The sequence below is a fragment of the Falco punctatus genome, assembly GCF_963210335.1.
Source record: "Falco punctatus genome assembly, chromosome: 5".
In the NCBI taxonomy this organism is placed as follows: Eukaryota; Metazoa; Chordata; class Aves; order Falconiformes; family Falconidae; genus Falco; species Falco punctatus.
Genome location: NC_137584.1, coordinates 43,109,241 through 43,121,610, shown reverse-complemented (window position 1 = coordinate 43,121,610; position 12,370 = coordinate 43,109,241). Strand labels below are relative to the sequence as shown.

Here is a 12,370-nt window from a genome sequence, read left to right as displayed (position 1 = left end):
GCAACAGAACACAACTGCTTTTCAGTGGATGCCTTTTCATCTTAACGCATACACACTTTCTAACAAAGTTAAGCAGTAGGTGTAAATCATGTACATGACCTTAACCTTCAGCTAACTATCGCCATCTGTTTACTTCTAGAAACTCAGATCCTGCCAGCTTAAGGAAGAACTAATTATAATTCAATGTTATTTCATTCATTATCTTCATAAAATAAATTAATTTCAAGCTGGAAAGACTCATTACTTATCCTTAGAAAAAACGTTAGCATTTACAGTACCTCAAAGTAGAAAAAACCAAAACACCCACCACTAACTTTGGCTGCTTCCTAGAAATATGACAGTAGTCCACCAACATGGAGGGGAAATTGCAGTATCATACAGCACCTTTGAATCATTCTTCAATCCACAGTTTGCATAACTATGCCAATGCCTTTTTGCATTAGATGTATTTTATTGCCAGAATGTTTTTATTAAGTAGTTTTAGTGCCCTGACATTCACAAATAGAAATGCTAACTATAGAACGTATACTTCTCAGGAATTGTTCTTCAGGGGAAGAATATCGCACTACTGGCTTCCAGGTAAACTATTATTGCTCTCATTTTTGTTAAAGAGGGATCCACCTTTGTTTGCTTGTATGTCCATCTGATCAGGTACCATACCTCAAACTAGAAACACGCAATACAGAATTGACACAGAGCTGTCATGTCAAAGGAAAGATTCTCCTGGACATTGAGAGCAAGACACAGAAAAAAAAGACACACAAGACCTGTCATACACTTACAGATTTTTGCACAAGTTATGTATCATCACTTGAAATTAGGTTTTTTGTCCCGCCAGGTTCACAAGCTATGCATAGAAGAGCTTCAAGCCACCTTTGCTTTTGGGAGCTGAACACATCTCAGCAAAACAGTGTAGTTAATATCATCATTAAGTTAGCATTTTAAGATTTCACAAAACTAATAAAATTCTACATTAGATAAGGAAAACTGAAAACAATTTACCCATCTCACTGAAATCTCATTTTAGGTACCAAAAAAATCTTTATTCTCTGCATTTTGAACTCATTTACACACAGGAATAAATTTCATTGTCTGTCAAAAAATTGTGGGTAAACATGCTCACGTTGTTCTGATGCAAGACTTGCAGTACTCGGTTGACATTATTTAAGGCATGTACTCGTGTGGAACCTCGTTCTTTAGGCTGAAAAGAAAAAGTTACAATCTGTTCATATCAGAATTAACTTGACAGACCAAACGAAATAAGTGATAAAGCAAGCAACAGGAAATCTGTCTTAATTTTCTCCAGATTATTTTTTTTTAAAGTAGGAATAAAAGCCAAACAAATTCACCCACAATGTCAAAATTAAGACTGGTGAGAACATTATTCCTCAATTCAAGGCACGGGACAAGCCTTGGATTCAAAATGCATTTCAGTTCATCTTTGGTAAATCCAGAACTTTTATTCCCAGCATCTGCAGAATTATAAACTGGCAATACAACAGCAAAGTGGGAGTTCCTGGGGAAAATCTGAGGGTTCTGAACGCTTGCCAGAGTAGTTGAAATTTTTTGGCTCCCAAGAGGGAACAAGCAGCAATTTGTTTTTCTGGCACTGAAAGCCTGCTAAACCTTTGCATACTGGGAAGAAGTTATACTTCCTGACTTTCCCTTCCTTTTAATATCGGGGGGGGGGGGGGGGGGGGGGGGGGGAACGAACCCACTGCAACTCTTGACAATACCTGCCACTCCATTTGCTTTTAATCACCATAATTTAACTCCTGTAGCAGAACATGGTCGTACTGTAAAAGCATGGAGCTGAACTTGGAACACTGTAATCAACAGAATTAGAAACCTAAAAACTCCTTTTTTCTTCAGTATACTTCAAATCAGACCACAAATCATTAGAAGTACTAGTGAAATGCATCTGTTTAAAAAGCAAGGCCAGCTTGCAAGGTGAAATTTTAAAAGGCTGAAGGTTCCCCATAAGGTCAATAAACAAATTTGAGCTTTATTATAAATAGTGTAATCAAGGATTTAATCCCAAGTGATGGCACAGGTTTCACCATGCCTCATGTATCTTCCTGAAGAGGCACCAGTGTTAGCAGGGGAAGAGTTTTCAGCCCTTTTATATCTAAATCACAAAGGATTTTTCAATGGAGATGTAGACTTTTGCATTGCCTACCAGCTGTTGCCTTTTTTCTTTATGGGATGTTTCAGGAGCTTATTAGGAAAGGTCCACAGGTATCCAGCTGAAGGCTGCTCTTCCAGATCATCCAGATCCAGATCTTTAAAAGATCTCTTAAAAACATACACAACATGAACACCACCACTGGTTTTATGTGCTTTTCAAAACAGTGTGCTAACCCTCAGGAGAGGGTTACACAGCTACCTTCAGCCTGACCCTATATCCCATTAGTGGAGTTCATGGGACTTTCACTGGAACTGTAGACAACAAGAACACGCTACGAGCAGAATAGATTTTTAAATAAATTAAAATAATTTTTAAAATTACATGCTACAGGGTTGTGTGTTTCATTTATTTGTTGGTTGGTTGGTTGGTTTTTTAGTAAATGGGAACATGACTCCTACATATTTCTCTTACCAGAGGTTTCCCCGTCAGACCCTCCAAAAGGTCCAAAAGCTTCCTTCCATCTTTCAGATCTGTGAACATGTCCTTAACCGGGGGCTTCCCACTCTGCCAAAGACACAAAAGCAGTAATAAAAACAGTGTTTAAGCAGAACCTCCCTGAAAAAGGTAGTTTTTCCTTTATATCTGCTGGTGCTCTCTTACACAGATTAGTAGGTCAAAAGGTATAATATATATTGAACCAAATAAATTATTTTCTCTAGCTTGGAAAAATGAGCAAAATGTGAAACTCAGAGCTACCTTAAATCATACATTTCTAATATTCATTGTCTTTGGAGGTGGAGGGACTCTGCACAAGAATGGTGGTAGATGACAGGAGAATCACGTTAATCTTTTTCATGCTCCCTTTTAATCTTAGTACTTCTTGGACTCTAAGAAAGTTAACATGGGAAAGTGTTACAGAGCAGGAGGAGAAACCATGAGCAGCCAGCAACAAAGTAAATGCATTTCCTTTGTAATATTCACTTGCTGCCTGCCAGAAGATCAATTAAGCTACTGCTTTCGGTGTCCCTTTGAAGTGCCAATCTGAGAAAAAAAGATATTTTCTAAGAAATAACTAAAACTCCAATATCGTCTTTTTCTATCACCTTGGCTTTGTAACACTGCTGTTCAGAAAGAAGGCTGTCCAAGGCCTATCTTCCATGACATGAATTAGCTGGCATAGATCTCTGCCTGCACTTAGCTTCTCCTGCCCTGACAGCTGATAGTAATTGCCAAATACTGGCTAAAATCAGGAAAAAAAAAAAAAAAGAGCTGAACTGCCCGCTGAACCCCATTTACTGGCAAATACCTGTTTTTCTCCAACATGTATATGGATTTTTCTTAGATGTCCAGCTTAATTATTAGATCTGATATTACTAAAACTATTCACAAGAAATCAGAGTTGAATAGCTGCAAAGGCATGTTTTAATCTCCTGTACAGAAACATACCTATGTGTGTATCAGCCAGCTAAACAGTGGTGAGAACGATCATATAACTAAGGTCACTTCTTAAAAATACACAGATGTTAGCCCAGTGTCTGATAATAAATTATTTTTTCAATTAATTTTTCTGGAAAATTTATTCTCCGATTACTTTCACAAGTCATGCTTAAAAATGTGTATATGCACATGTTGACATATATGTAGGTAAAGGGTGTGGAAAGCTATGCAGCTGTCAGACCAATACCAAAATCGGGCTATTTGTTATTGAGCATTGATATTTAACGTTCTGCCATGACATATTGCCACTTCCCGAGCTCAGCTATAGCCCTTCTAGCACAGTGAGGCACAAGGCTTTCCTTACAGCGCATGCACTGTTCACAGATGATTCAGATGCTTCACTGCTGCACAGAAACTTAACCAAACCTTAGAGCATGCTGGAGCAGAAGGGGAATACCTAGAAGTAGATAAGGGAAACCTCTTGTACAGTCTATGGTGTATAACAGGAGGGGATGATCCACAGTGCAATTACCCCAGATGCCAGCAAAATTTGGTTCAAGTTTTGTTTGCATCGCCACAAGGAAAACATTAGAAGTAAGTTGGCAAGGGCATGGGGCCGTTGTTCATGCATCCAGAATAGCAGACAGGAGGAGCTAACAGGTTTCACTGGATGCAATGTCTCAAACACTCATTGTGAAAGCCAAAAAATACCTGTTAAGTTATTCAAGTATAGGTCTCATGAGAGCACAGTACAGGGGAGAATCACCTCCCTCAGCTCGCTGGCCACACTTCTTTTTATGCAGCCCAGGATACGGCTGGTTTTCTGGGCTACAAGCGCACATTGCCATCTCATGTCAAATTCTTCATCCACCAGTATCCCAAAGTCCTTCTCTGCAGGGCTGCTCTCAATCCATTCTTTCCCCCATCTGTACTGATATTGGGGATCGTCCTGATGCAGGTGCAGGACCTTGTACTTGGCCTTGTTGAACTTCACGAGGTTCACATGGGCCAACTCCTGAAGCCTGGCAAGGTCTTTCCCGGTGGCATCCTTTCGCTCTTGCAAACTGGCTGCACCACTCAGTGTGTGGTGTCATCTGCAGACTTGCTGAGGGTGCACTCAAAGCCACCACATGTCACAGATTAAGATACTGAACACTACAGGTCGCCACATGAACCCCTGAGGGACACCGTTTGTTACTGATCTTCATTTAAACACCGAACAGTTGATCACAACTTGGGAGGCAGCCATCCAGCCAATTTCTTATCCATCTAACAGTCCATTCATCAAACCCACATCTCTCCAATTTAGCGACAAGGACATTGTGGGAGACAGTGTCAAAGGCCACACAGAAGTAAGGCCTTTGTAATTCTACAATTAATTCTATTTATACAATTAAAACAATGCACACATGTAACAGACGTAATACCAAAACTGAGAATGTAATAGCTATATAGCCTCAATAAATTTGCTGCCTTAAGTCCAGAAGGGTTAAAAAAAAAAAAGAAAATAAAAGATTTGGATCTGCTGAAAAAGCAGAAAGATGCCTCATTTAATATAGTACAAGGGTGTCAAGAGCATACAGCTTTCATTCTTCGTTTCCCATCCCTTCACAAGCATGAAAACAGGCTGAATGACTTCCTGCTTTCACTCATTCATTTGCACAGGTCATGGTACGTTCCAGCCCTACGCAACGTGCCCTGCTATGATGGTGGAAATAATTCAGATTCGCTTTCTCAGGAGAATGGTTTTTCAATTTCATTGGCCATCAGAGCACCACATCTTGCTGTCAGTTTAAAGAGTCAGCAGAAGAGTATTAAATCATTTCTACAACCTAAGCTACTCCTTAGGTATTTTATTAAATATTTATTAAAGTATTTATTAATATTATTAAAGTTTATTAAAGTATCAACTATCCTCAGAGACACAGCAACATGCAAAGCCTCAGTATTTAGAGAACCCTAGCACAACGCGCTCTGTGGGAAGCCAAGCAGTTCACATGAACTTCCACAAGCACAAGGTGACTGAAGTTGGCTAAGGGCTGCAGCACACACCCCGCCAAGCCCATCACCACCTCCACAGCAGCATACCTGTCAGGAAAGCTAGAAACCTGCTCCTCCAGCTTTTCCCACACCCACCTGAGGGACATGCAGGCACCTGGTGGCAGTGGCCACCCAGGCAGCCCCAGCTGTCCCATCAGGGCACAAAGCCAGCCCACACTGCTGCTGCTGCTGCTGCAGTGGGAGCAGCGGCCGTGCACGGCCGCACCCTACTCTCCTCACGCGGCCTCCTCCCACCCGTGCATTTCCTCAACACCTGGACACACATTTCCACGCAGCATCTGCTGTCCGAGCCACATGTCTGCAATCGGGAACATCACTGCTCTGTCCTCCAGTGCATGGTGTGGCTTTCCTGAAAGCACTGCTTCTTCAGCAGTGGGGGGTGTGAATGTTTTACACCCTGAGCCAGCACAGTTCTCCTGGTACGCAGCGTGTCCTTTTATACTATCTTTGTACTATAAACGGGACCCTGTTTTGTCTTTGACCCATTATCTGCCTCGTATTTGTACAGTGCTTAGCACAACGTGGGCTGCTCCTGGAGTACTTACCAACGCAACCGTGACCAGCCGTTTCAGCAGTGAAAGCACTGCTTTCCTGGGACGCAGTGCTTCAGGAAGTCTTTTCATTTCCTCTTCCAGACACAGCAACTACATAACCCAGTTTACGACAGCTACACAATTTGTTAAGTAAGTAGCTTAGAAAGGGGCTGGAAAATAGTTTTATAAAATGGCAGCCCAAGGGATGGTCCCATACATTCACTTCCCAAAAGACGACAAGGAAAAGCTCTGGGGCAATGCTGGTAGAACGGCTACACATGACTTCCTGCAAGAGGCACGGGCCAGCCCAGAGCCAGGCCAGGCTGCTGCCGTCACTGCTATCTGCTTGTGAAAAAGCAGCTGCAGAGCTCCATAGCTTCGCATGTAGCACCCACCACTGAGCCTAGAGGGACAGGCCGCTGTGGCAGCGCAGAAGCAACCTGGGATCCACAATACATGACCACTAAGGCAGGACCTGAGCTTTTAGTCAGGGAGCCTAATGCAAACCAAGTTCCAGCAGGGCCAGGAACACTCCAAGCCCTGGCTCTGACCCACCACAGGGCACCTGATGGGCCCGTGGAGGCAGGACTCCCCTAAGCCCCACTGGGATGGAGCGGCCAGCACTGGGACCAGCTCTATGCTGGGGCAGACTGCTGCAGCAAGAGCCAGGGCTCTGGGAGGGAGCAGAAATCCAGGGTAAGGCATGGGGGTCTGCGTATTGCTTCCCTCACCATCCCTGCCCACACCTACACCGCTCACTCCTAGCCTCCAGAAAGCAATCTGGCCTTCTGAAAAGAGCCTGTACCCACAGGTACACACACACACAAATAAATGTATGTATATATGCAGCATATAAACAGTGTATTTATTTCTCTCTCTCCGTAGAATCCTGCCTGGTATACAGTATGCTAAACCAATCTCAATTTCTCCTTTTCAGAACTGACAGTATTTTACTCACTTTCTACATACTTAAAGACTACACAAAGATAAAGCAGTTCAGGCTCCGCCAGCATCCCATAAGGAGCAGCAGTCCATCGCTGAGCATAATGGATCAAGAAATCCAAGTATTTGCCTTCTAAGAGTGACAGCGACAAGCCATGCTGAGCCCTTCAGCAAGCGCAAACGGCTGGTCACAGTTGCGTTGGTAAGTACTCCAGGAGCAGCCCACGTTGTGCTAAGCACTGTACAAATACGAGGCAGATAATGGGTCAAAGACAAAACAGGGTCCCGTTTATAGTACAAAGATAGTATAAAAGGACACGCTGCGTACCAGGAGAACTGTGCCGGCTCAGGGTGTAAAACATTCGCACCCCCCACGCTGAACACTTATCAGTTAACAGAAGGTAGTTTTTCTCAGCTTTGCTTACATTTGCTGTGACAGCAAGAAAACACTGGCAGAAACCTCGTTCCCTCAGCCTGCCTGACAGGGCTTTGCCAGCAGAGCTGCACACACAGGGCTGCTGTAGCAGAGACAAGGGCTTGATAAGACAAACAAAAGAACAGAACAGAGGCAATGTTGGTTCCCCAGTGCTTTAAACTGGCACTGACAGCAAGAAAGGAGCTGATTCACTTCAGCGGGGGCTGGCATAAGGAAAAGAGGAAGAAAGAGGGAAGCGAAAGGAAGGCAGACCAAGAGAAAGGGAAGTAGAGAAATAAAAGCTGGAGTTGGTGCATAAGCTCCTCTAGGCCTGCTCAGGCTGCTATAAGCTTCGCGTGGTGACACAGTTGTTAACCCACCACAGGGCTCACACACAAGGATCAGACCCAGATCTAATCAACCATGCTATGTTTATTCCAATAAACATTTTGATGCCAGCCTTTATGCTAACATGAGGAGGGGAGGAAAGAGACAAAGAACATTTGCTAGCTATCCCACAGCAGAAAACACTTTTTCTGTTGATTCATCTCTCATGGGGCAGCAGCAGCAGCGGTTTCTGAAGGATCTTGGGGCTGGAGAACAGATGCTAGCCATATGTGGTAAGGCCAGTCACTTCGGACATCAGCTTTGCAAGTTCCAGCGAGACACCAGCAGGGTTTGAGGAGAGCCCATGCAACAGCGATCTCCCTGCAGCCACAGGAGCCCTCACATGCCCGCTGGCAGACTTTCAGCCCCTCTACCTGGATCAGGTTTAAAAGGGTGACTCACACTTCCTTGTGTGCATCTAGGATTACTTGCAAAGAAGGGTCACCCAGGCCAGCCAAAATGACTGTGCAGAAATCATTCCTCCTCTTTGCCAGAAAGCATTCCCAGGAAATAGAGGAAGACATAAACAAAATCCGGAGCAGATTTTTTAAGAGTCAGTCCAGTGTAACTGACAGTAGAAACATCATCCATCAACATTTACAGTTTGTTCTACTAAAGCCACACACTGCTGCAAAGCAGCAATCTTCCTTGAATTTATTTCACAGCAGAACGTTCTTAACTATCCCTTTATTACTAATGAGCAAAGTTACAGAGAATTAAAGGGAGTCACAAATTCCCAGTAAGACAAAGCCTCTTTTTTTTAACACAAATTATTTATCATCTTATTACAACCATTTATGCTCTTTGTATATTGTTCTTGAACATGAAATTATATGCAGTTAACCATTAAAGAAGTTTTAATGTCCATCCAGTTCTTTAACTAGAAACATGCAGTTTTCTTATGTCACCAGTTATCTGTAGCAGAGAATTTACATGTTCTTTAAATCAATAATTACTGAAGGTACATTATTAGACCTAAATTTTCCAATAAATGAATGCCAAAAATATTTGAGAGTAAGAGATAAGGCACCCCTAGTTCCCATCCCCCTCAGTGATATTGATTCAGACCTCCTAGTGACTTCATTGAAACCAGGATGAAAGGTCCTCTCAGTTTCACAGTAATGCACGCTGGCTGTCACCAGGGAAGTAACGCATATTGTAAAAGCATACGTATGACCTTCACCAGCCACCGAAGGAATGCAGCAGACAAGTTCTGGCTGCTCAGAACAGTGCTGGGAAAAGCCCTAGTTGCCATTTAGATCACCTGCCACGTCAGAAACACCAAAACACCCTGAAAAGATACAGGAAGCAGTAGATCTTGATTTTTCCATCAAATTCTTCTGATCTTCCAATGTCACTTATATGAAGGTCAGAGTTGTCTTTTGTTAATTATTTTTGACCAAGAGATGACTGTTTTTAACATCCAATAAGACGCTCAGTAAACAGGTCAAAATAGCAGTAGAGCTGCAAAGATCCCTTCCCCTTTTTCTTGAGAAGGGGAAATACTGAACAGGCTCTTAACCTAGGACATGAACCATCCATAATGTTCAAGTACATTTGTAGGGAACTCATGGTAACCACCTACTTAGTTTAAACTTAATTACAAACAACACAAGGAGTAGGGGCTACACTTTGCCATGACCAGTAGAGAGTAAGAAACATGTCAAGTGCTGCTGCATCATGAGGCAAGTACATGGGAACTCGATGTGGGAAACAATTCAGAAAGCAAAAAGGTCATTGCAAAAAGTAAACTAATGTCAACAAACAATCTTGCCAATTTCTAATTTAAGACCATAGTCATTGTTTACAGAAGTATTTTTAATAAAATGTGATACTACTTTTCCATTCTTCTTCCACTGACATGCAGGAATTACAGGACAGTGCACATAAAAACACTAGCTATACTGTGACATGTATTGCAGTTGAATATGCTCTACCCTAAGCTGAATATGCCCAAGTAGTTAAGGCGTCTCTACATGAGACTAATACCAAAACTAGGAATTCAACTATTACTACCCAGTAAGAAAAAAACCAAAGTTAAAATCACAGGAGGAAAACACCTTATAGACTGAATTAAATATCTTTACTGCTTAACAATAAAATAATTACAAGCAATACAGTAGCTATTTACAACTTCAGACTAACAGAGAAAAAAGTAAGACTCATCACAGATACACTGAAAAGTTTGATTATAGTAGATGGCAGAGATGAGTTTAAGGTGCAGGAAAGCTGAAAAGCTACGATATCTCAATCCACAGATTTACATATTTGCTTTTGTATGTTTTCCCTCCTGTCATGTTGTCAGTCAAGTATTAGACTCAGCAAGGCAGCAAAACGTACACAAGGCATCAGCAATTCTGTGAGGTGTTATTTTTCTCCCCAGCATATCTATGAATGAATTTACATAAGCTTATGTTGTTATTATGTTTAATGCAACAGTACTAACCTCAGCTTGCAATTAAGCTTCATTATGTATCGCTACCTGCAGGGGCAGTTAGGACCACACTTCTTGTCACTGTCAGTTATTTCTCCTACAAGACTGCAAGGTTATCTTCTCCCCTCCCCTCCCCCCGCCCCAAGTCAGCTAACTTCAGGTTGTAACTTGGTTCCTTAAAAAAAAAAAAAAAAAAAATCCTGCTGACCAAGTTGACTATTGTTCTCATTAGCACTTAACAGGTAAAGGGATGGATTTGCTTCAGTACTTCTACCGGGTTCAGCTCTAGTGCCCGAGAAGGTCAAGCACAAATACACACACTCCAACAATGGGGATGATAGCCAAGACCAGGAATTAAGCTATCCCAAAGTCCAGAGCATTAACCAAAACCAGAAGTAATTACAATCCACACTTCTATACCAAGCTCTGAAGTCCAGTAAGGAAGATGCTGCCCATACCCTGTTCTTAGAGGAGAAAACAGCAGCAAATTGAGAGGAAGGCAGGAAACTGGCAATTCTCATGCTGTAGCTAAATCTGGGATAGATCGTGAACTGCTGTATATTATTGCTTTTATGCTAGAGATTAGTCATCCTTACAATATCTCAGAAACTATTAAAGAAGAAAAGGTTATTTTCCTGCATCTTGGTTAATTCATGTCCTATTTGACCTCTTCTCAGAAAAACAGACTAAGTAATACAGTTAAAGAAAAAAAGTAGACTAAAATTGAATTTTTCAAGGCCAGTTCATGCAAACACTAATTCTTTTCCACCCAAGTTGCTCCTCAGGTTAAGGCCAAAATTTTTATAACCTTTGGCTATCTTTGAGTGAAGTTTTACAGTTTAATTCAGCAGTGGAAAGCAGCAGGAGCAATTAGATTGGAGACTATTTTACTAGCAGTCAGGTATTTCTTTGCTTGCACCACAGAAACTGAACTGGGAAAAGGACTACAGATCATCTTAGGTGATGTCGCCTTGGACAGTTAAAATTGCCAAATCAATCTTTTTGATCTCTCTTCTTGCATGACTAATAAATTAAACTCCATAATTCTCTTTCCCAAAAAAAATCCCTGCTGAAATGTCTTTGGCCTCAGGTATCTCAGGTCATGTGACATTAATTAGCTTGAATAGGTATGCTTTTGTCTTTAAAAAGATTTATCACATTTGCTAAAAGTCAGCAGCGAGGCAGCAAAATGTCTTCAGAAGTATGGGGTCTGACATTTACTATTATGTAAACCACCCTTAGAGGAAAGAAGAAAATTAAGGAGAAAAAAAATGGTGGTAAAGATCTATACAGCACACACCCCAGAAAGTCAGATATGACTTTTCAGTTAGCAAATTAATCAATGCCTGGTATAATGAGGGAGGGACTCTTAATTTTAAGATACATATAAAGCCATCACATTGCAAAGCACTCCAAGCACAGCTCACTAATTTGCCTACTGCCCTGTCTTATCCCATCTTCACTTTATTTGGTGTCCTTGCAGGGGAAGGAACCAGTCAGAGCCCTGGAGAGGGAACGCACAGGAGCCCCAGCACCAAGCACTTGCCTTCTCACAGGCTAACCTGGAGCTGAGCCCTGGAGGATGCAATCTGCTCCCAAACTGCGCCTCAACCTCTTCTTTGCTCTTTAAACTGAAACCCATTTTGGAAGACTGCAGAGCAGGAGAGAGCTTATAAACAAAAAAGCATGGAAGGTCTGGCTTCGCCCACACTGGCAGGTCCTAGCTCTGAGACCTGCCAGTGCAGCAGCTGCTGGCCAATGCAAATGCCAGGGGCACCAGCACAGGACCTGGAGGATCAGGAACAAGAACACCGCAAATGCAGAAATAAGACTGTATAAGACTAAGAAAATTGAAGCTGAGAATCTGGATTGGAAAGGGATGGGAGACCATGACAAAAGGGGAAGGGAGGCACAGCTCTCGGACATGCAAGGACTTTAAAGGCAGTTCCTGACACCTTGGAACAAAGCCCCCAGCTGGCTCCATTCAGCAGCCATCCCTCCCCAGACTTATGATCAGGGGGCAGGGAAATCCA

At 42.3% G+C, this 12,370-nt stretch overlaps 1 protein-coding gene across 6 annotated transcripts in view; it reads right to left on the bottom strand.

Annotated features, from left to right (window-relative positions):
- The window catches only part of UTRN (utrophin), a gene marked incomplete at its 3' end in the record, with an annotated part of 398,254 nt that overhangs the window by 321,175 nt on the left and 64,709 nt on the right, over positions 1 to 12,370 (bottom strand). For all 6 annotated transcript variants that reach the window (XM_080390591.1, XM_080390595.1, XM_080390592.1 and 3 more), the window contains 2 exons: positions 2,600 to 2,692; positions 1,124 to 1,201 (listed from right to left, as the gene is read on the bottom strand). In XM_080390591.1, coding sequence (XP_080246717.1) covers positions 1,124 to 1,201; positions 2,600 to 2,692 — 171 coding nt within the window. The remainder of the gene's footprint in view (positions 1 to 1,123; positions 1,202 to 2,599; positions 2,693 to 12,370) is intronic.